This window comes from Lates calcarifer, linkage group LG3, assembly GCF_001640805.2.
Source record: "Lates calcarifer isolate ASB-BC8 linkage group LG3, TLL_Latcal_v3, whole genome shotgun sequence".
Taxonomy (NCBI): Eukaryota; Metazoa; Chordata; class Actinopteri; family Centropomidae; genus Lates; species Lates calcarifer.
In genome coordinates, this window is record NC_066835.1 from 9,226,130 (window position 1) to 9,251,735 (window position 25,606).

Genomic DNA, 25,606 nt, shown 5'->3' on the forward strand with positions numbered 1-25,606 from the left:
GATACTTTCCTGATCTGTTTTTCTCTCTTTTTCTCTTTGCACAGCTCTGTCTCAGCACCTGTTTCCTTTCCTCATTGTTCTCTCCTCCCCTCCCTCTGCCATCATAACGCAAAACAGAGTGGAACAGTACATACGTCTCCATCTTTTATCTTCCCCACATCTCTCTGTCTTGCCCTCTTTTCCTCACTATATTCTTCCTTCTGCCTCGTCTTGGAATAAGTTATTCCTGTGGGGCACAGCTTTCCATAATTTTGAAATATGAATCACTTTTCCAAAAATATGTTTGTAAATCTGCCTTTCTAAGTCCCGGCGGCTGAATGGCGATGGAGGAGTCAGTGAGCACAGCACATTATGGATCTTTAGCATATGTGTGACAGAGTCAATAGTGCAGCTTGACTTTGCAGGGCCAATACACGCAGATAATGGGGGTATTTACCCTTTTGAATATTAATATCACCCATTACTCTGCAAGTAGAGAAGTCAAGCAGCTCCATCTTGATTCCAGCAGTGTAAAGACAGCGGAGCCCAGGTCAAAACACCAGCATATGCGCAAAGCAATCTCTGGCAGCTTTTTAAAGATTCATGGGGACATTAGCATTTTACTGTAGGTGCCTCTTTGAGTAAGACCATTAATGAAATGGGTGGGTTCATGAAATGACACTTAATGAGGACTGGAGGTACGGAGGGAAAAAAGAGAGAGCGAGAGTTTCAGAGAGATGCAGACAGAGGGATATAGACTAGCATGGGAGTAGCGAGAGGGAAAAAAAAAAGCAGGAGGGATGAAAGACGAGCGATGCTGTGTGAAAGGAACAGAGCATGTAAGATTAAGGAAATGGCACAAAAGATGAAAAAGAGGGAGGGAGGGAGAGAAGGGAGCCGGCTTGTCTGAGAAAACATACAGTATGAGTGTAAAGGAAAAGAGAGTTAAAGACAAGGCATGAAGAAAATGATAGAAACACACTCACACACTGTTCTTGGACCCACAGTGGTCAGACCGAGGCACATGAGAAAAGAGACCTCCCTGACAAGTCGTCAGCTCGCAACTAGTGTGTCACTTTTTCTTTGCCTTGCAAACACAAACAGGCCAATAATCTGTACTGGAGTGGCCCCTGCGGAGCGTTCATCCTCTTTATCTCTTCCACCTCGATGGGATAGAAGTCATTTTCCTGCTATCATTACCACTTCCCCGAGGGCAATAGTGACACAAATGCTGTTTTCTTTCTTTGTGAGGCACAGTATAAATGACATGATAGTCTTTAGATGGAGTAGGGGAGACCGGAGCTTGCAAACTGTAACCTATCATTCAGCTGGAATGTTTTACTGAGACAGACAGCAATGAGAAAAGATGGAGGCAGTCGTTAACCCCCTCGCTCACCGTACAGTCTCGTCTCCATTTTTGGAAAAGATAAATCCAGGCAATTTTCTCACAGCACCATACCACTGATGCAAGTAATTTTAAGTGGCTTATGTAAATTACTTATATTTACTTTAAGGGATTAAAAAAAAAAAACTAAAAAAAAAATCACCCAACTACATGTGAGGCTAAATCACTAGCACACATTTCTTTATTTTTAGTAGCACTGTAAAGGATGACACATCAACATCCACCCCCAGTTCAAGTCCAGACAAACCGGGCATGTTGCAGGTCATTATTGAAACCTCTATGCTACAGTTGTCTTTTACAACCGCACCATCTTGACATTTGCAAATACATCAGGATATACCACTGTTCTATTTTCCCAGAATGCACCATGTCAACTGCAAGTGTCACCCTTTAATTTACTTGACAACTGCCACACCCAGAAATGGGTTGAGTCATAAAGTTTCGCCGGAAATCTGGTAAATTCAAAATACTGTGAGTGTCTGTTTTGTCTCTCAGTATTTACTTATTGTTCTTCGGCATAAGTAAACAATGTGCAATCAAACGTTTGAACGGAAATACTGTACCATGTCATTGCGTCCAAAGAAGGTATATACAGCATACAGGTAGTAGTCAAAGAGCTGGGACACGCAGTGGATGACATCAAAGGCGATCGGCTTCAGGATGTTCATCATCTGCATGTACTTTCCTGTACAGAGAACACACAAACACATAGCCCTCAGCGGAAATGTGGGTTTTTTTGAACAAGCTCTGAGTGTGACACATGTTGTTTTTGCTTGATCAGTTACAATGAATGAAATGGTTCGGTTCCTGAGTAAATCTCGTAGGAGATTAAAAGAGTAAATGAAACTACTGTAAGTTAATCACAGTGGAACCGCGTCCTTTGGGGAGGAACTTTAGCAGGAGCACACTGCATTTGCATACACTTGAGGGCAAGGATTTAATTTAACAGGGAGGTAATAAAGGGAATAAGTACAGAGGTACAGGGGTGTAACAGGGTTACCATTGACTCAGAACTGATGAATGGAGTGGAAAAAAAAGAAGAAATAAACTCAATCTAGCTGGCTTTGCCACTGAGACAGCAAGATTTCTCTAACACTCTCATTTTTCACGCCCTTTTGCTTGAATTCTGTGCTGAGAACTCAGGGAACAATCTAACTCCATCAAAGAACTGCACAGACTGAATTAGAAGTGACTGCTTGGAATCAAATTTCAGCTTTTTCTTACTTTTTCTAAATCAGTATTACCTACTGTGTGGAAAAAAAAAGACTGAGGAAAGAGAAACAATGAATGTATTTTGTCTTTTTTTTTAAGTATGAACAGAAAAGGGACAAACATTTTCACTGAAAATAACTTGTAGTGAGAAGAAATCAGTTATCATTTGAATTAATTAATAATTAATTGATTTCAATTAATGTACTAAGAGCTTTATTCAGCACTAGGATCACACAGGAAAGGTAACTGCCTACTCTTTATTCCTTTAAAAACATGAAAATCACTTCAAGAGGGTCACATCGCCGAAGGGCACGCTCTTCTAAGGACGGAACCCGACATCTTAAAAGCCACGTCATAAAGACGCGTAAGCACCTCTTTGGGAACGAAAGGTCAGAGCTCAGAGCGAAGGCTAACCATTATTAGTGCAGCTCAGTCACACCTGAGCATGCAGAGCCTAATTGGTGAATAAATGGAAATCTCAGCTGTCCAGAGAGGACACCCACTGCGGCTGCGTCCTGGGCTGCTCTCAAGGAGAGGTAAGTGGTAGAGTTTGTGTGTGTATATGTGTGTGTGTGTATGTGTGTGTGTGTGTGTGTGTGTGTGTGTGTGTGTGTGTGTGTGTGTGTAAGACTCACCAACAAGCCGGATGACGTTGAGGGTGGTGTTGGTGAGGATTGGTGCATTAGTTTTATTAAGGTTGTAGTCGGACTTTCTCTTGCTTCTCATGGTCTCCCGGGACACGCTGATGTGCGGAGGAGGTGGGGGTGAAAGAGAAAGTAGGGCAGAATCGTGAGAACAGAAAAGACTTGGTAATGTGTGTTAACGTTGCTAATCCTCTGCAATGATCGGACCAGTTCAAAACCTCAATGCAGGGGTCAAATTCTTGTAATTGGTCAATCAGAACCCATTACACAATGCAGGAGACACAGAGGCACCCAGGTGGTGAAGTCTGTGAACTAGTGATCCCGGAGCACCAGAACCCTGACACTCACCATCGAGCCATATTAGCCAGTAATCATTACGTGGGCCGTGTAATTTCTGGATGTGATCATGCGACCTGTTCGATAATTAACCATAAATGATTCCTGCTAATAAAAATAGGAAATTAACATTCTAGTGGCTATAGGCTAATGTCAGGTTAATACTTGACAAAAGGGGAAAAGGAGGACAGTTAAAGCAAAAATATCAAGCATGTCAGATCAGTGAAATAATGAGAGGACACTGAGAACAAACATCAAGGTACCATTAACAAGTCACTGTACATTACATGACAGGAAATGATCATTATAACAATGCCTCTATAATGAGGAGCTCCTGAATAAGTAATGGCATTCTGTGTGTTGTTTCCTGTACAAATCCAGTGTTAAACTTGACATGAGCTCTCAGACAAGCACGCACATGCCGCACGCACACACACACACACACACACACACACACACACACACACAATCCTAGGGTTTTTAGTAACTCAGTCCACTGCATACACATACAGCATGATGGGTTCATTAAAGAGGACACTCCAAACTGAACACAGAAAGCTATAAATTCATAACTCCTTCATGTTCCATCACAAGCATCCAAATTTATGTGGTTATTTACGACGCCCACCACATCAATTTGAGAGGAAGACCTAATAATTACAGCTAGGATATGCTGAGATGGTTATTGTTTGTATGAATTATAGGACCCTTGGAATTCAACACTGATAATAAGACAGACAAAATCCCAAATTTCCCTCACATTTTCAAATTTCTCTTTCAAATGAAAATGAATCCTTTTACACAAGATGCAGAACAGCACATGATTGCCTCTGCAGTTATTAAACGGCGACTAATATTTCAATAGTCATAAATCACATAGGCGGAGGTGGGATAAAAGGGAATTTTTCATGGTTACACATAAGCTTTATACAAGCTTTCTGCCTGCTTAGCAGGGTTATGCAGAGGTGAGCTAAAATTATCATTGCTAAATGCATACAAAGTGGGGTAATGCATGACTTCACATCCTTTTAGAACCTTTTTTTATAGAAGATTCAAGGACAGATCCTTTTATTTTGTGGGGGTGAATAATGTGAAATGTTCACTTCCTTTCATATGTCTGAAGGGCAGCAGAAACGATGTATACCTGGACAGACCATGTAACTTCACTTGTCATCCTCAAAGCTGAGCGGTGTGAAATAATTTGACTCAGAGACTGACCTCTTCAGAGGGGCGTCACCCGTCTGCTCGTCCACGTAGTCCTGCTTGAGCTCCTCTGGGACATCGCTGTCACTGTCGTAATCCTGATACACACTCTTCTCCAGTTCGTCTGACTCGTACTTGAAACAGAGAGGACAAAGGTCATGCCGGGGGCGCGGGGGGGGGGGGGTATGGAAGTGCAGTACAGAAGAAGTGAGCACAAGGGATAAACACGAGTCACACACTGTCATAACATGCTGTGAAACTTTCACGACACGTCCCCAGTTGCGGAAGATGAGCGTTAAAAAAAAAATTGTGTGACTGCACTCACTTCAATGAAAGAGCAATGAAGATTTTAACATGACACAAAATACAAACTGCATAAAACCAAACAGCATGTAAGAGCTGTGATTAAAATATCCAAGAGTTGGAGGGAAAAAAAAGTAACATCTTCATCTTTTAGCCCTGACGGATGCATAACCATGAAACAACTAGCCTTAGGCACGGGTGGGGGGGCAGAAAATTCAATCAGCCCTCAGAGGAGAGTTCAGGTAAAGCCCTGAAATAAGACAATATTTTCTTTGTCCTTAACTGCAAGCTCTGGCAACACAACAGTCATATAGAAAGGATTACAAGCTTAAGAGCAAGCCAAGCTAGGGCTTCGGTAAGCCTCATATGTTAGATAGTGCAATATTGCTTTTGATGTTGAGCCTGAGAGGAAAATACACCAAAAGAAAAAAAAGGGGAGCGACATGTCATGTTGTCAGTGCACAAGTGTCATATCCTCTCTCCATTCTCGAGGAGAAATAATGTTTCATTCTCCAAATAAGCCTTATATAGTTTATATACACACATGCACACACACACAAAAATCCATAGTGCTAGCCAATATTCTGTGGATCATCCATGCTATAGATATGAGATGTGTGTGATGACTTGAAACCGTCCTAAAGGAATAAGAAGACTACAGACTAAAGACTAGCGTGGCCGCTAACAGTGCCTTGCTAGAGTAGGTATTATAGGATGTTTATTGACTCCCAGCTCCTTCTTAACCACATAACAGTAGCCACTGTGTGGTTGTTGTTTAATATAATGGTACATGTAATGCTTATTGTGTTTTCACAGTTTCCTGGCTCGCAGAAGTGTTTCCTTTAAGTTGGTGGACAAGGTAAGAAGCCAACACTCTCTCCCCCCATGTTAAGCTAGACTGGCCTTTGCACAAAGCATACTAATAGATGTATAGTAAAACAATTTCTTCTCTGTTAATTACGTATGGCACTAAAGTGGCAGGCCATGTAGTTTAACTAAACAACATACTTAGGAATAAAACATTTCTTTTGGGATGAAGTGCTATACAGGAGGACTGCATCCTCAATCCTTCACTAAACTAGCATATGAGCTGAGGAAAATTAATCCGCCTTGATGGATGAGAAGGGAAAAAAAAAAAAATGACCACATGACAAAGATGCTACATTATTACATCCAGCTCTTCTCTCTTCAGTTTATCACTGGCCCTGTGCGGAAGCTACCCACAGATTCAATTGCTATTTAAAAGCTTATATAAGTCAGATGATGCATGCAAGTGCTATTAGAATCATGGCAGGTTCTGCACTGCTGGACCTACACTGCTAATAAAACTTAGTCATGGTCCTGGTGGTGACAGCTTGACAGCTGCTGTAAACCACTTAATGACCCACAGTGATTACGTCCCAATTAATCAACTTGTCTCTTTATTAACTTGTTTGACGTTTTACCTCAACAGGAAGCCTTGTTAATTAGACATACTTTTTTAAGTGGGTGTACAGTATCTGTCTGGTGTTAATGAACAACTTGACTGAACCAGCAGATATGATACACAGGCAGTCCACATAGGGAAAGACAATAGACTGTGTATGACACACAGTAGATGCACTTACCCCATTAGATGCCAGCACGTCCTCTGTCTCCTCCTCTTTGTGCTCGATGTGCATCTCAAACGGGTTTCCCTCCTGGACGTACTGCTGGAACAGAGACAGCTCCTCCTGGGTCGGGGTGGCGGCCGATGACGCGGCCTGTTTGCTCGGGGAAACGGACGGAGAGCGACACTGGCCCATAAACTTAAACTCCTGGATTGGAGAAGATGGGACAGAGAGACACTTTGAAGGACAACAGATGTAGGTTTGCGTTGTGGTGAAGATGAAACAGATAAGACAGGAAATGGAGAAAAGAGGTTTTATATTTAATTTATCAATAATAATTCAATAACTTTAAAAGCTGAGCATTTCAAAAACTGACCTGTTGTATCAACAGTTGTATCAAATGAAGTATTACAGTCACAACAGGAGCATATTGTCCTGAAAGGATGTCTGTAACAAACTGCTGCACATTTTGCCATCCAAAAAGATTGAGTTGTAACAACAGCCAAGCATTACACTGCCTGTGTAGCATAAGGTAATGTAAACTCTCGTGCCAGTGGGTTTATTCTCTTTTGCATGTGCGTTTGCTGCACAGTGTACCCAAGCAAGACTGACATGAGGGGAAGAACAAGATGTACAGAAATGAAAAACCAGACTTTGACTTAACTCCATTTATCTTTCTGACATTTCTTTCTTTCCATTTATCATCTCTGCTTCTATGTGAAGGGAACTGAACATGTTCTGAGAACGATGATCTTATCTTTGACTTGACATTCATGCAACACGTTTGGTTGTGGATGTACACGATCTACATCTGGGCTCTGGTGTTCAAATTTCTATTTTTCAACTGTTGCTCATCAGTGTGGGAAATAAAAACCCTCTAAACATGCACGCCACAAGGGACAGTGGCTGTTTTATCTTTATCTGTGTTACATAATGTGCGGTGCAACAAATTGCTGAGCAGAATCCTCTGTGCTTCACATCCTTATGCATATTTCACAGAGGTGGGTGGGGAGGGGTGCAGTGAGTGACAAACGCTGCCATGCTACGCTTTCCCTCGTCAGTGATATGATTCTTACTCACATGGAGCTGGGCGATGTTAAAGTTAGACTTGACAGGACACAGCTCCCACGTCTCATTCTCCAGAAACATCCTCAGCTCTTCCAGTCGTGCCCTGAAGGGTTGGAGCAGGGAAAAAAGAAGAAGAAGTCACCATCTGTCCATTAATGATGTCATGCCATTTCATTCATTTAACCAGCTACCACGTTTTGAGGTCTCCAGATTAAATGTGCTGACATACACAAAGCCTGTAAAGGTCACTGATGCAAAATAAGAAAAATGACCGTGTGTGTATGTGTGTGTGTGTTTGTGTGAAGCATGTGTGGGTGTGTAACCTGTTTCCATGTTAACTGTGATCACAGCTCAAGACAACCACCACGTTGCTTACCCGTTAGGCTGATATTGGGTCTTTATGTGTGAAATGTCAGAGCAGTGTCAACTTCAAACACCGCTGCACCCCTCATTACTTGTCTTCAGGTTGTTTGAAGTATGAGGCGTGAAAGAATGCAGAAGAGGCGAGAGACGGGGAAAACGTGTGGTTGACTTCAACATACAGCAGCATACAAAATAACCTTTATTCAACCGGTCCATTTTGTAAATGCTGGCTCCGTTTCCCCACAGCCATATTTCTCAAGCGTAATGTGTTGAGAATTAAAGGACATCAAAACAAAACATCACTCAGAAAAAAATGAGTTGGAAAAAAACTAAATCAACCAGTGGCAAAGCTCTTAGATGTTTATCATGTCTGAGCCCTGACAATGTCATTCTGTCCTTTGCACCCGCAGGCTAACAATACACCAACCCCTGATGACTGAGTGTGTCACTGTAGGAGGCTGACAGACAAATATAGGCATCAGCCAGTCAGAGTTCACTGATGGGTAATCTCTTCGGGAATGACACCCGGCTGCAAAATGAATCAAACCTAATGTAAAGATGATGCACACTGGAAGCCTCCTGGCGAGCAGTGCAGATGTATGTGTATGTGTATGTGTGTGTGTGTGTGTGTGTGTGTGTGTGTGTGTGTGTGAAAGTATGTGTAAAGGGGTTAATGATGTGCCCTCATAATGCTGCTGTATGTCCACCATCTCTTCTTCTCTCTCTATGGGTCTATCAACTCTTAATCTCCTTTTAACAGTCACAATGAGATCACCTCTGTCTCATCACCTCTCGGCTAAAGATGTATCCCATCATGCCTCAGTGTCTCGCTCCTTTGCCGTTTTATGTCATTATGATGAAGAGTATTAGCTTTCGGATATTTAAGCATCTTATCAATGATTCTTGACAGGTAATCATAATCACTGATCAATGCAAATCACTTCTGATGATGCGGCTTGGTCTTGTGTGAAGGCATGCATATTCATGTGGTTGGTGGGTGGCGGGTGGTGGGTGGGGGGTATGTAATCAAGATGTAAATGTGCTTCCAGCTCAGTGAGTGTTATCATGTAATTACACGTCTACTCCAAAGAGGGCTGCGCTGGGAATAAAGCGCGTTAGAGGCAGCCAATAGTTGTGATTATGTGTAAAAGTTTTTGTCAAGTGAAGGCAACCTGCTGTTCAAAAAAAATCTGTTACACTATCATCTCACTACTTTTTTTTGTCAGTAATATCACGCAGGGTGGCACATGTCAGAACCACACACCCTTGTGTTTAATTTGTTTACCCATCAATCCCATCGGTTCAGCCAAAGAACGGAAATGACGTTGAATTGTCACATGATCAAGTGGAGGCAGAAGAAGCATTTTACCTGTGATAGTTTTTGAAGTAGTTGATGCTCTGCCGTTTGATGGACTCCTGCAGGACCTCTGACTTGCTACCGCAGAACTCCTCACCCACCTGCATCAACCTGAAAGAGAGGATTGAAGAGATTAAATGGTTACAGGGACAATGGTGAGAGAAGGAGATGGAGAGCGAAGAAGTAAGACACAGGGATAAATAAATATATAAATATACCCAATTAATCGACACTGTAAAAATAAATGCCCGGGTATAAGAAGCTGCCCTGATTAACCCAGTGGGTGGTGTGGCCCCAAAGTTTCCATTCATTGATACCCCATTGACACTGAAAGCAAAAGCAAAATATCTCACTATCATGAGGGCAGTTACCTGATGGAGCATGTAGTGAGACGATACAAGGAGAACGGAGCGATGTAACCACTGCTGTCATTAAGTAGTGATTTGATTAATCAATTTAAAGTGATGAAGTAGTCAGTAAGTCTAAGGTTTTACTGCGTTTACTGAGTTTTTGTGAAGCCAAAAATGTAAGAGTGATTTTCTAAATGTGTTGTTTATATTATTTCATGATTCAATAAAGAAAAAAAATCTTTGGGGATATATCTGAAACAACCTTTTATCATCAAAGCCTCTGGGGGAAGACCATTCTGTGTTTGTGAATGACAGCTGAGCCAGCAGGGTCACAGAGACACAATGTAAACAGACTTGCTCTGGTAACTGCATCTTGCTAGTTGAGGGACAGAGTGGTGCACTGTTGGCAGTGGTGTTGAAGACGGACCACTCAATTCTGCACCAAAAGTAAGCAATTTAAAATGACATGTTTTAATATTTTTAGGTACATTGGCAAGCTTTTCAACCTGCTACTGCTGACTAAGCAAACTAGTTGTTTCGCTATATGAAAAGATGTATCTACAGTACAATGATGCCATTAGATCAGCAAACACTAAATATAAATTTCTCCCTTTTGGGTGTTGATTTGAGTCATAGGGCCTCAAAATTAACATGCAACATAGAGTATATGACACTCTACACTGACGAGCCAAAACATTATGACCATCCCTGCCTAATACGCTCTTAGTCCACTGGAGCAGGTATTCTGAAGGTGTCCTGTCGCATTTGAACAGCTTGGGTCATGGTTTTGTCCCTCCTTGGACCAGTAGGTCAGCAGGTGCTCATCACTGCTGAACCCCAAACAGATGGGTCTTGCTGTTTCAGAGATGCTCCGACCCTGTCGCTCAGGTCTTTACACCTGCCCATTTCTCCCACTTCCAACACGCTAACTACAAGAACCAACTGTACACTTAATGTCTAATATATCCCAGACCTTGGCATGTGCTGTAAAGTTATTTGCTTCTTTATTCAGATGGTCATAACATTTCAGCTTAGCAGTGTGTCACTCCCACGTACAGTACCACTGAGCTGAGCGAAGGCGCAGCTTGTCCACATTTCAATAGATGTGATGAGGGTGTGTACACTTACTAATGCAAATTAAATTGGATTATATAATCAGTTAATACAATAAAGTGTGCAGTTTAAATGCGTTTGTACATACTGGCAGGATAATTTCAGTCTTCTGATGTACATGTAAACAAACCTAGTTATTAAGTAAGTGACTGAACAAATTAGCGCTGCTGAGAAACAAGTAAAGAGAGGCAGCATGTGAAAGTAGATAATCCTGAAAAGAAGAAGAAGTGGTGAGAAGAAGGCAGAAAGGGCGAGATAATGTAGACCAATTAGTGGAAATGGGGAGTGAGTTGGCTGCTCCGGGTGTGCAGCGTACCTGCTGATGACATCCAGCACCACTATGAAATCATCGTATTTGAAGTTGGACATGTCCGTCCCCAGAATGTAGGCCTTCACCTTCAACTGGACATCCTGAAGAGAGAAATGAGAAGGTAAGGGGAGAATTCATGGGAGGAGAAGTTTTGACCGAACAATTCTGAGTACAGTGCAGTGTACGTAAAGAAAAACTTGGAACAGAAAGGACGGAAGTGACATGCTTCTTTACGAACCTGCCAGATGCGTGTCAGCCCATGCTCCAGTTTCTTCTTCACGTAGCTGCGGATCCACCACCAACTCGTCAGACTCTGCTGCTGCCGCATCATCTAGGAATATTCAAACAAAACACAGAGACGCATTTCATTTATATATTGTTTGGCTCTGTTCTTTCTGTATGACACAAATGAGTTCATTTATCTATTCAATGGACAAAAGAATGGATTCAAGTTCAGATTGGATACACAGAAAAGTAAAAAAAAAAAAAAAAACTATTCAAGAAGCAAATGAAATACATCTCTCTGTCAATGGTAAAAGAAAAAAAGATTCCTCGGGTGCATTCAAATATGAACTGGGAAATGTGCCTGATTGTTGGCTGAAGACTCTGTGAGACTTTCTGTCAGTCAGCATCTGAAGAGCATGGGTCATACAGTCCCTCAAGAAAGTGAAGACTGACAGCAACCTAGAGACCAGCAGAACAATAATCCCTGGCAGTTAAATAAGGTGTAGGAGTCCTGTCAGCCAGTCAGACAATGACACCAACATCTTCAGTGAGCACTGTTCCTCCTCTGTCATCACCTCACTATCCTTTTATCTGTGTTCTTTTTTTCCCTCTCAGATCGATTGGGAAGAATAGCATGCGGCGCGGGCGTTGCAGAGGCTACAATGTCATAGCGGCCAGCAATACTTTTCCTTTAGCTGAAAATTGCTTCAATCAATCTCAAGCTGCTTGCCCTGTTTGAAGTGGATTTCTAGAGAAGCCGGCGACACCAAGCCTGTAAGTCAACAAGCAGGTGGCTGTCGATCCCACCTTAAATTCCATTGGGAAGACCAATAAAAGCAGAGACTTGTCTTGGCCATGGATTACTCTGGTTAATGTTAATGTTTGATTTTACGGTTTGTCTGTCTTTTGTTATTGCTCATTATATTCATAGGAAACTCTACCATCCTGCTAGGAGTTTAGTGTCTCAAAGATGCTTTTAAAGGGAAAGTGCTTGTAGACACTGGAGCCTCAATCCTGGATTTTTCTGTAAGAACGAGGGAATCCCAACCAACCGCAACTCCCTGATAACGACCTCAGTCATAAATGAATAACATTAAGGGCACAGCAGAATATAATAGCTTAAAGGACAAGTCGAAAAACATAATCACAACCATTCCTAAGCAGGAGAAAAATAAATAGTTCTAGTCACTGCCCTACGGATAAAAGCCACAGTAAAAAATGATAAAAATTCTGCTGCAGCATCTGTTATTAGAGTTCCTCCTTTACTTCTGGTTTAAAAAACATTCTTCAAGCATTGGGCAAGGACGTATATTTACAGGAAAACCCAACAACATGGTGAATCCATCTCCATCAGCGCCAATCGCGGGAAGGGGTACAGATTATTGATGAGAAAGACATTCGAGAGACAGGAATTTCCAAGACTTCAGTCTTCGGCGCAAGAGCACTGAGGGAGAATGTAAATATGTCACTGACAGAATACGTGCAGATCTTCTTGTGTTTGAGATCATGAACGCGCGCCCTTCATTAACCATTAAACCAGATGATGCTGAGACACATTAGTCGGGAGAAAACAAGGCAAGAAAGGCATGAATCATGGGGCAGTGTTTTTCTTTTTCTGAAGCAGTGAGATGGTTGAATGACCGAAAGCTTTAACCATACAAACACATAATTCAACTCAGCTTGACTCAAACGTCTCCAAGCTGCAGTCAAAACAGAGCCACTGTACACTGGACCTGCTGGGAGAGGCATTTTGTCAGCTGAGAAAGAAGATAAATATATCTTGCCATTTTGCCTTTTTTTTTTTTTTTTTTTTTTAAAGTAAACTCTACACAGTCACACTGACTTTAGCATCAGTGGCAGTGAGGGTGTTTTCATAAGGACACACGAGAGAAGAGTACAAACATTAATCTTTATGGTGCCCACACACTGTGCGTATGTAATTATATAAATTTGACGACAGACAGTGAGGAAGGAAGAGAACACAGGAACAGTTGAAGAAAGGCTTTAGTGAGTGCAGTGTGAGTCAGAAAAAAATAATCACAAGAAGTTGAAAGAAAAAACTACACCTAAAGAAACAAGAAACACTGAATACATTTGTGAAACCTTTGAGTATGTGCAGGTGTTCTTTTATAAAGATCCAGACAAAAAAGACCTGTGAGACCTGTTTCAACCACCTACATGAGGTGTGAAAAGATCTTACCTGCAAGAAACACTCAAGTGTTCAGTTGTGACACAGATACACAGTATGGAGGGGAAATCCTTGGGAGCTGTGCTGATAAATCGCCTCAAATAATGTCACCTGAGTCAGCGCTGGCTGGGTCTGAATATTACATGTTTGAAAATGTAGTACAAATCTGGGGGCATGGAGTTAGGAAAAACCTCCAGACCTCTGAAGCCCACTCGCCTCTGCTTGAGGCTAGCGGCTCAAGGCTACAAGCACGACAACACCCAACCCAACTGATCCAACTGTCAGCGGTCCAGTTGCAATGTGGGTAATGTAGGCATTAAAAGACAAAGAATACATGGAGTGAAAAAGACTGTGTCTCTGGCTCTGTTGCACTGATTTTGATCCTTTTTTAAAAAACTGTCCATCATCTCACAACGTTACAGAAGGGCAAAGCTAAATTGGTGGTGTACTCTTCACAATATTCATCAGGCATCAATTATAGATGATCATCTCTCTCTGAGAAACAAAGCAGAAGAAAAACTCTGTCCTGTGCAGCCTAGTTTCCTTCACAAGGTTATCCCCCTGTAATGCTGCTTGTTATCCGTCTGCATGCAGACCAGCACCTCACCCACAGGGCCTGTCTTAATCGTACTCCGAGGCATACAATTAGCAGCACAAAGGACCTGCTCAGCCTTATTATGGATTCTGACAGAAGGCCCAATACACCAAACGAGAGAAAAATCCTCAAGAGGAACTCATGTGAAGTTCTATCTGTTGCAATAGATCAGAACAATGGGTTTCCCTTAAACATCATTAATGGGTAAACCCGTGCCTCAGGTTGTTTCAAGAAGACAAGACGCTTAACAAGAAGTCTATCCCTGCCTTAAGTTCAAACTGTGTATTTTATTACAACAAGAGAAAGTGATTAAAATACAAGTAAACTTGTGTAAGATATCTTCTATAACAATCTTCATTATCTGCATGTGTTACTAATCAAATAATCTCATAAAACAAATCTTACAGGTTAAATAAAAGCTCCACTGTAAAACAGTTCCAGAGAAACTTTATTAGTAATCTACTGACTGCATCAAGCCTTGTGTCACGAACAGTATTGTGAGTCAAACCAGCTACTTTAACAACACTTGATGTGGTAAAGTGTGTCTTATCCCTATGGAGATGAAAAGCGTCTCCTATTTCCAAGACTGGATAACAGCCATTTTGAGCACTAGACCAACAAGATTATGTGGTGGACAAGGAGATAGGATGGCATTGTTATAACAGGAGATCAAATTTAAATTCTGGCTAGCAACAATACCTCTGCACCCAGCTATCACGGTCGTTTATCTTCTCTTCCCACCATCTGATTGCAATCATCACACTCAGGAATGGATGTGGCCGCGAGCAATGCACCTCATGCTTTTCCTTGGTGTATGAATTTATGTGAAATGCGTGTTCTTATTCATCCCAGATTTCTTCCTTTACTGTGAATGAGCTCCTGATACATTTGAAATTCAACCCTCTCCCCCAGCCTTTCATATTACCTGCACAGTCACGACTGTCACTGTTACAGTCACAACTAGTCATGATTTCTAATGATGACATTGTGTCAGTGTTTAATGAAACGAGTCATAGAATTTCATTGAAAGCCCTAAATTGGTGGTCTTCAAACAGTCCTTGGGACCCCTGTAACGCTTGTTGTAATTTAAGTCATTAATACGGACAGAACTGTTGAAAACAATTGCATCATTCAGTAAAAGACAAAAGAACAGAGAGCTTGGGAGACATTGTGACATGGCAGCCTGACATATCTAGGTTTCATTTAATGAGCACAAGGACGTAGTGAGAGTGTGGGGGTGTGAGGAGGAGAGGGCAAAAAAAGGAAAAGAAAAAATTCAGAGAAGACAAAGTAAAACTGAGGTTGTGAAAGCTGAGAGCCCCAACAAAGGTGAGAGAGCACGACGATGACTGATTAATTGATGATACAAAACTGAGAGCTACGGGTGTACAGGAAAGAGTAAGACTGTGTCAATGGACAAAGAAAGAGGAATAAAACCCAATTGCATACTTATAAGCAATGAACATTACCTAATACCCAGAAGCAGCCAATTTAAATAAAAAATTAAAGTTTCTAATGTGGGACACTGTGCCCCCATCCCTCAGACAACTGCATCCTCAACCATTACTACGATACTGAAGAAAACTTCGGGAGTAACAAGGAGCATCTTTTCTCTATCATTTCTGAGCAGATTAATGGTGTTTATTTGAGATGGACATTGGACGTAACAATAACACTGGAAAGTATAAGTTGCACCAAATCTGGAAATATGTGTTTTATATCTGTGTGGTCAGATTTTCATTAATTCTGACCCTAAAATGTCCAACTGATGATTAGTCTTGTACATGGCATCTGGTTGAGTTCAACTGATCTCTCTTCATCTCCCTCTTAAAGAAAACTTATTAATGGTACAGTTTTTATTGGTGGTTTATATGAAATTTCTGAATCCATTAGCATTTTTTTTCAAGTTTACAAAGTTTTTTTTCCAATCAACAACTACAGCATATCTCCATTAATTTCCCTTACTCTGCTGTTGTTGTCACTGCAGTCTCCCACTGTTAACCTGGTGAGGGGGTAGACAGCCTCTCCAGGTTAACAACTCAGAGAGCTTCAATGATGGTTATTAAAAAGTGCTGCTACAGAGAGGGAGGAAAAGGATAAATAATAGGGAAAGCCACCCTTTGCCAACCCATAGGTGGTAACCAGTGTTTGACCTTTGGTGGCATTGTGGGTATCAGAGTTCTTGATGACTCACCTGACAAACACCCACAGGGGGCTTAGCTCCCCCCTGTTGGTTTCAAACTATGACTCATAAAACAGCAGCCTGTGCATGACTTAGCATAAATCTGTAAAAGTTTAGCAAGAGAAAAGTCAAAAAAATGACTATGGTTTCTGAATATTTTAACAGCACAAGCTAAATGGAGGCAGTGGGACTTTAATCACACTATATGGCATTCATCATTGTAAATGGGATTTAAAATATTATTTGTGATTTTCCACAGATGACACAGAGTTAAAGGGATGCCAAAAAATTATTTGAGAATGAAATTTAAAAAATAAAGCAGCAAGGTTGACTTTGACATTTTGTTTAAAAACTAAACTTTCTTTGGAAACCAGCTCCGCAGTGGGACAACACTGGCTTGTGGCACTGCACCACATGGTTAATAAATCCCACTTAATTTCAGGGGATTACACTTGACACCACGTACGTTTTTAAATAATTTATTCGGTGATGATTTAGTGCAGTCTGGGCATATACGATCATGCTGTTCTTATTCACATATAAACCACAATGTGTTGAAAGGTTTAGTCACTATGTACATTATACTGTCTATCTAGGGTTCCCACCAGAAAGTCCTTTAAAGGAGATGCATCTGAAGGGCTTGTATGTAAATCCAATTACTATGTACACATGTTCTATAAGCAGGCTGAAAATATTGAGAAATCAATTAGATTAGATTGGTGCTATGTCATGTTGACTCCTGGGAAGGGAGGTATGCATGAAAAAAGAAAAATATGATGAAATGGATCAATCAAGAACAAAACAAACTGCTGTATGTACTGGGAGAGGTTAGAAGACCATGGGTTATTTCACATAGCGTGCTCCTTATTTTAGTTTATGCTATGTTACTACTGAACAATAATGAGGTTTGAAGGCCAATTCTCACCCTGAGTTGTGATAACTGATGGTTTTCTTTATCATAGCAGAGCAGACAATGTCCATACATTCCAGTACTAGCCTGCATGGTTCGTGCCCCCGCTCTGTGCGAACATGTAACAGATACACAGACTGGTCACAGTTATTTACCCCCGCGCAGTCAAAGCACTCTCGCACACTCAGAGTGGCCTGTGCGCCTGACGGCCATCACCGCTGATCGTACATGACAGGGTGTGTGCTTCGGCAGCAAATCCATTTTGTCAGGTAGGGATATGACCCTGGCCCATTTTACTTCCTGAAACAACCTTTCCTTTCATCAAGTGGCCAGATTAATTACTGAAACATTACACTGACCAACTCAATACATCAAGTGACCACAGCCCGAGATTCAGTGCGATACTCTTTTTGCTTTCTTAATGATGGAAGAGGTGTGTGTGTCTGTGTGTGACAGTGTGAGAGTAGAGGGGAGAGAGTGATATTCAGCGGCTGTGACTGTCTGATGGCCTCTTGTGTGAAATGGAGGTCACTGTCACTGCAAATGAGACAAAGCTTGTACAGTAAATCGCTACTCTTCATGGACCCCCCCCCCAACATCATAACACACACTACACACACACACACACACACACACACACACACACACACACACACACACATTAGGATTAAGACAGAAAGGTGAAAGCCAGGACAAAGCTGGGGTCGGGGACACCTTCACATGGAGGACAGAGGTGACAGCCAATCAAATAGTGAGATGATAGATGGGCCTAATGAAAGGAGATGTGGTGTGTGTCCTTTCTCCTGTGATGAGGATCCTGAGGACTTAACATGTTACCAACCATTAAGGACCCCCCTCGTGTCCTCATCCATTCGCCAGGTGAATTCAATGCGGCATGGAAAATGGAAACAAGCTCTCTTTCAATAAGCTGAAGGAAGGCACCAGCTAATATGACAGTCCTCCATTTACACCTAATATCTGACACTGTCTGTGGCAAGACAAATGATCAAAACAGTGATGAGGTGAAAAGTGCTATAAACCAAAACCAGTGTGGCTTCTTTTTTTACCCTGGTAAGAATTCAACTTTGAGTGGAGCTTACTGCTAAACCACAAAGTATGTATTGCCTTGACAACAGAGCTTCTCAAGGCTGATGTTTTCACATCTGGTGGCTGACTAAAGGCAGGGTGGATAGAAGCTGCGACACAAGCGAGACTTCTCTTGTTGATCCAGACATAAGCTTTGGGGTTTGGACAGATGCGGTGTGCTGTCGTCTCGCTGTTCTTAATGGGCTATAACTTGAGTGCAGGCAGTTTCCAGTGGAAGAGTCAATGTCCTTCAGACTGTTCTTGTCACAAAATGTACAAAAAGCTGTTATTTTCTGAAATAGTAAAAACAGCTTCCAGATGACACTGGAAGGTCAAAAAGGTCACTGAAAACAAAATAAATTGCTTATTATAATGAAAACTCCTAATTTTACTCTAATCTCAGTGTTGTCTGTTTGTGTCAGGTTATTCATTATTAACAGCTGCACATGGATTGGAAAGCCCTGTTTCTATTAGGAAACAGAACAAACTCAAAGTCACACAAGACACATTTCCATAAGAAAAAAATGCATCATTCATGCTTCATCACCTGTGCATATACTTATCCTTGAAACCATACGACTGGGTCATACTAACCCAGCAATGTAAATTAAATAATGTGTACATATAATTTATCTTCATGTAATTAGAACAGACTGTTAACCCAATTTAAATCTGATAATGCTGCAAAAATTAATACATCCAAAAGACTGCAAAAGGCTGCATGTTATTGTCTTTGAGCTGCGACTGTAAAAACACAATGCGCATCTCTTTGTGTTGCTGCAGCAGGGTGCTTTACCTGAGTAAATCAGAAGTGATTATTCTGCCACTGACTCACTCACTGACCTGTACGCTGACAGAGAACTTAGTAAATGCTGCAAAATATGTGCCACTTCAGTATCTGTACCACTACACTGCGCACAGCACACAATCAGTGCTCTCCTCTCCTCTATTTTCATAAATCAAGGTTCAATTATTCCTTTCTGCGTGCTATAAATCTGATAAACTTTCTGTATATTGATATCAAACAGCCAAGATAGAGTGGTACTCCTGAGGGTGTGGAGTGAGCTGACTCCATTTTCAGAAAGTCTTTGTGGACTGAATCTGTGAATCTTTTTCGGCTTGGTATATAGGGAGCAGATTTGGTGTTTTATGAGAAAGTCCAAATGAAAAACTAAAGAGAGACAGCAGGTGACAAAGAGAGATTTGGAGGGTGAAAATTAAAAAAGGGAGGAGGAGTTTGAGGCACCAAAGAGAGAAGGTGTGACCAGTGTGGAAGTCATGAGCTCCCTCTATGGGATCTGCTGCACATATCTTTTATTTCTGAGTTTGTAATTGCACCCGGATAAGATGCTTCTACTTTTGCTGCACTGGAACAAACAAAAATTCATTCATAGAAGCCACATGTTTCTACATGTACGGCCTCTTACCTGTGTTCTCCTGTTTGTCTTGCTCCTCGTGCCACTGCATGGTGCGGTGGTAGCTCAGCATCACCTCCCACAATGCCTTGCACAGATCCGTCAAGCAGGGGATATAGCTGTCCAAGGTGATATGCTGCCAACAAAGAAGGGAGGAAGACAAGGTCATTGATGCTCTTTTCAAGACCTTAGATTTCTGTGACATATACAGTATGTCCACAGTGTTGTATTTACTTTCAATAAAAAGAGTTATGAAACACACAGTGCTGGACTATTTTCATAACTACTGCAAGATACAGCAAGACACACACACACAAAAAAATAACCTGATCAGCTGTCCTCTGCATTACAATCTAATTAAAGTTTACACACATCATTGAAGGTGAATGTGTTTGCAAACATCTATTTTCTGTGTCTCTTTCATCTTAAGTACGAGCTAATTAAACTAAGAACAGTTTAAAACAGAGGTGTTATTAAGTGGGTGCCTTACTAGTACACACTAGGTGGGTTATTATACTATATCTATGCATGTATATATCATCTATGACAAGAACTGCTCTTTTAGCAGTCATGCATGAAAATGACTGGATCACACAGAGCTCTTCATTCTATTCACAGGACAATAATGTAATGTATGGCTGTCATAGTAACAGCACTTGTTCATATACTCTCTGTAATATAATATCTAAGTTAGAGCACCTGTATAACAAGCCTGGTACTGCAGATATGTAATATGTCTATGTAGGTGGATAATTAATCATTATCTGTGCATCATAAAGTCATACATCAGCTGTGATATAATGTTCATATATGCCCAGGACCTGAAGAGAGTTATCGCTTAGATAAAATGTCAAATTTATTGTTTCTGCATATTATAAGATTCTGTGTCCTACAGTTCATGGAGGTATTAAGTATTAATTTACAAATGAAAAGAATATATTAATGATGATTCTGTGGGTAATATGGCCTTATATAATAATGTGTTTTAGGAGAAACCACGTCTTCTGTCACTGAGCTTTGTGTGCTCAAAATACTCAAAGGACAATGCACGCTGCTATTTTCCCTGCACATATTTATCAGATAAATACATCTGACTCTGAGCTCTTATGAGGGCAGACAGCCTGGAAAAAACGTTTGCGTGTGTTAAGTTAAAAATCTGGCCCACCTAAGAAAAGTGCAGCTGGCACAATAGTAGCCACTGACACAGCTCAAGGCTCTATGGAACAACTCGCCAACAGACTCCTGTCAACATGTCCAGAGGCAAATTAATCACTGCCAGATGAAAACATTGCTGTCGACGGCAGCCGCACTTTACTTTGTTTAAACCACGATAATGAATTGAAGTGTTTGTGGAACCCTGCTACCTCGCACAAAAGCATTGTAAATTACACACCACATGCTCGTACGCTGGCAGTTGCTGAGAGAGAAAACAGTGCATTGCAATAAAGACCCAACTGCGCAATGGCTAACATGAGCAAAGTCCCGCACCTCCTTCTGGCTTTTTCCTCTAGCATGTCCGAGAGAGCCTGGGCGACAAACTGTGTCTTAAGCAGATTCCTGGCTATAACGCCATTGGCGAGAAAGCTTCATCTCAAAAGATGCTGTTAATGACAGAGCTGTTGCCTGAGGCATCTACATTGCACAACAGGCAATGGATCCACTATTGTTAAAGATAATTTAGTGGCAAGACTGAAATGCTACTAATGCCATTCAGTCAACAACATCACTACACTGATCACTGAAGTTTAACTGAATATTAAAGGGGAGAAAATCAGTTAGTTAAATACTGTATTGTATTAAAGTTAAGAATATTAGGGGTAACATGATGCCTTCGTGCATATTTCACTGTTAAACACACATTAGACTTTTAGATACCACTTCTCAACAGCACATTAATACATCAAGTCCTGAAAAACCTCTAACGATGACAGTTAATTATGCTCTCACATTGTGGCAAATGCTCATTTGTTTTGTTTTCACCTATCCTCAAACACAACTCTGCGACCTCAGTAAACTGTTCACAGCGGTAAATAATATATTTACCCAATCACACAACTGGTGGATTTTCTTTAAATAAGCCTTTTTGTTGTGTTTAGAGAAGCAGTCTGTGGCACTGATGACAATTGCAAGATGTGCAATCACGTACACAAAGAGTAGCACACCTGTCATTTGCGAGCTGCCTTGACTGCAGGAACATTGCATTACCTGACAATGGCAGGGAGTATAAGCACTGTTTGAACCATCAACACCACAAACAACAGAGCAGAGGATCAACCCGCTTTTAGGTAAGACAGGGAGCAATTGGAACACATTTGGAAAATCACCTTTATTTTGCACCAGCCCTCATCAACTAAATCTACTGTTTTCTAGTTGTAGTACAGGACCACATAGAAAGTATGGGTCTCTACTTGCCTAAGTGCTAAAGGTCCAAGACAGTATGACAGACCTATGTAAGTAAAACAGTTGTTATAATTTTCATGTACAGTCAAAGAAAATAATTGACCACCAGTGTTTACTAACCCCACCTAAAAAGAGATGAATGTGGCTGCAGTTACAAAGCAGCTTTGAGCACCAGCGGTCAGATACCATGGGTAAGCTAATGAACCAGTTCTGACAAAACTGGGCTTACATTTGACATTCCCTGTTCTCCACCAGCCAAGCGTATCACAGGAGCATGTTGCCAAGCAACTAAGGTAAGGGGAGATGAATGTGGGGGTAAGAGAGGTGTGTGTGTGTGGGGGGGGGGGGGGGGTTACGACCTCCAGGGGTTTTCGATGAGAAGTAGTGACCTTAGATAAGCTTGCATGGAACTACTGTCCTGTCCTGTTTGTGTGTGTGTGTATATATGTGTTAAAGACTACAACTGCCAGTGGTTTCAAAGTTATACCTGCAGTAAGAAAAAAAAAAAAAATCAAATAAAAAAGTGTACTGGACACATCCTTCTCCAGCAGTACAGTGATGTGAGCTCGGGGGAGGCAAGTTCGTGATCTATTTTATGACAGCAATTTGGTTTTCTGAATATAGTTACCCATCATTATGCACATAACATATGTCCAAGCTGTGTCAGGGGGGGTTCTGAAAAGACAAAACGCTGAGTGCATTTTTTTCAAGCTGTATGTGTGTGGGACTGGGGAGGCATATGCAAGAAAGAAATACCACACTTTCTACAAAAGGAGATGTGCCAGACAGCGCAGGTACCCATGATATAGCTGATTCACTTTCTTTGGCAAAAGACAATCACAGCCCCCTCCTTTCAAAAAAACAAAAAGAAAAATAATAAATAAACAGATTAACCTACAAGAGATCAAAAACACAGTCAGCAATCTGCAGACCTGCTGCACCAGCAAAGAAACAAAGTACTGTACACTCTCCTTAACAGGAATTTCTCTCTTTCTGTAACACAAACACACTCTTAAACACAACTTGGTCTGAACAGAGAAATCACTTTTTCTCCAGTGGAATTGTTTAACAAGTGTGAGCAAAGGAAATGAAACTAATCTGTACATGAATATCTTAAATTCCTTTGTTTTGCTGATGCATTAATAAGTTTGCTAAAAACTAAGTTTTAATCTAGCAAGGTACCTGGAATCTTATCACTGGAATTAGATCTTATCATCTCCTTGTAAGACAAAACAAAAACAGGTTTTGTGTTGCTCTGCCATTATCTGCTTCAGTTCTGTTGCTCAGGCCGCAACCAAACCACTTACTGGTTCTGCTGTCAAAGCCAGTACCTATAAGCTTATCAAAGCAAATGGAGCAGTTTACACAAGAAAACCCTTCACTTCACTTCTGTTATTACAGTGCTTTCCCCAGACTTAAAACCAAATCAGAGAATGGGGATTTGACACTGGAACGTGTTTTCGATCATCGCCTTATAGTTTGATGTTGCACTAGCTTTAACGTGCAGCATCACACAAACTTTGTCAAAGGCCTTGACTAAGATCCTGTGGAATTCAGGGAGAGCAATTTTTCTTTAGTTTTTCAAAGCACAGATCCCCTAGAGACAAACACCAATCAATCATCGGAGACACTAAAGAGAAAAAGATCTAATGAATGGGGCATTGTGGCCTGAGGATCAAAAATCAAACATAGCATGCCTCTGGAGGAAAATAGACACTGTTAATGATTAACAACTGTTTGGTTGTGGATTTGTTTCATTCTGTAATGAAGCTATCTGTAGCAACAGTAGACTAAACACACACAGACACACATACACAAAATTGCATAAGATCATGACACTGCTTAACATGAAAAAGCAACAATCTCTGCATCCACTCCACGGCCTCGCAAAATGGCAGCAGTAAAGGTCAGCAGTATATCAAAATAATGGAACACTGAACAGTGAAGAGTGGGATGGATCACTGTGGGTTACTGATGAGCAGCTGTTTGATATCATTATTGGGGTGATTTCTGTATCATCACTAGAGCTTAATGGCATTTTATAATACTGTTTTTTTTTTCTTTTTTTTAAACAATATTAAAAACCTAAAGCCCCATTAGCAGTTTCCTCAAACAACAAAGTTTATTACACCCCAGTTAAATGAATTACTGTAGAGTTGGCATGCAGTGCAGTGTACGGTCCAGCGTTAACAGTCACCTCCTCTCCTATCATTCTGGGAGTGAACTGTCCCATTTCTACGAGGAAAAAAATTCAGACAGACCAGAGGATTGATAAGGAGTGAGGCTGGCCAATAATGATGAGATGTTGATGTAAAATTAATAAGACCCTTTCACAATCAGGACTGACCTTTCTGAGTGTTCCCGTTTCCCATGAATTTTAAGTCGCATAACTAAGAGGCAAGTTCAGAGGGTTCTAAGTTGTGGCTCTAACATTAACATAACCTTTATTTAACGGGGGAACAACAACTCAATAAGTCTGCTCTCCCCCACAAACGCCACACAAGTTTCCAGTTGATATAGTTCCCCAACAGTAATGCATCCTCTTCAGTGCAGCTCCACTGGAGCAGGTGCCTTGCTCAAGAGCAAATCAGTGGCATTTGTTGAGAGAGCAGAGAGCATTGCTTAGCTGATTTCCCCAGCTGGCATACTGATTTGAATGAGGACTTGTCACAGGTACATTTTTTTATACTAACCGCAGAGACCTTGGGAGCAAGTCAGTGAGTGCCTCTAAAATCCCAAATAACCACAGCAGCAGGGACAATGAAGGGCATTTCAAGCACTCAGGAGTCTCAGAGAGGACAGGCTTTCGAGCACATCTTCATATTTTTAGCACCTCTCCAAACCACCTCAGTCCAGCATGAGTGCAGCATATATGTAACGCAGACATTCATGTCACACAGGTACTTTGGTTCGCTCTCCTTTTTAACACTTGATCTCCCCATAAAAGTTACCGCAGACAGGTTGTGAGTGCTGTCAGTGGCACAGATGAGCTGCGTGTGGGCGTTCACATACCTTTTCACATGAGTGTGTGTCTGTCTGTGTGTGTGTGTTTATGTGCTGCCCCTAATCAATCATGATCACACAGCCATCAATGGCACGATGACACATCCCATCAATCTTGAAGTTGGTGAGAGTTTTTGTACAGTATCCCGCATGCGTGTGTTTGTGGTATGAGTGGAATCAGCCAGGTAACACGACGTGCTGACGGGCATCTATCAAAACACAAGTAAACACTGGGATGTGTCTGTAACTAACACACATGTTCCATGTGCACAGTAATACATGACACAGATTTCCATTAAGCCTAATAACAATGAGTTCTAATAAGTCACCCTGGCTTGTGGGAAGAATGTTTTGTAGCATAGTTTAAAAA

At 41.3% G+C, this 25,606-nt stretch overlaps 1 protein-coding gene across 1 annotated transcript in view; it reads right to left on the reverse strand.

Moving 5' to 3' along the window:
- The window catches only part of vps50 (VPS50 EARP/GARPII complex subunit), a 93,888-nt gene that overhangs the window by 30,269 nt on the left and 38,013 nt on the right, over positions 1–25,606 (reverse strand). Inside the window, 10 exon segments of the mRNA XM_051066145.1 lie at positions 1,948–2,069; positions 3,232–3,338; positions 4,795–4,913; positions 6,690–6,878; positions 7,752–7,842; positions 9,472–9,570; positions 11,239–11,333; positions 11,471–11,521; positions 11,523–11,563; positions 19,846–19,969. Coding sequence (XP_050922102.1) covers positions 1,948–2,069; positions 3,232–3,338; positions 4,795–4,913; positions 6,690–6,878; positions 7,752–7,842; positions 9,472–9,570; positions 11,239–11,333; positions 11,471–11,521; positions 11,523–11,563; positions 19,846–19,969 — 1,038 coding nt within the window.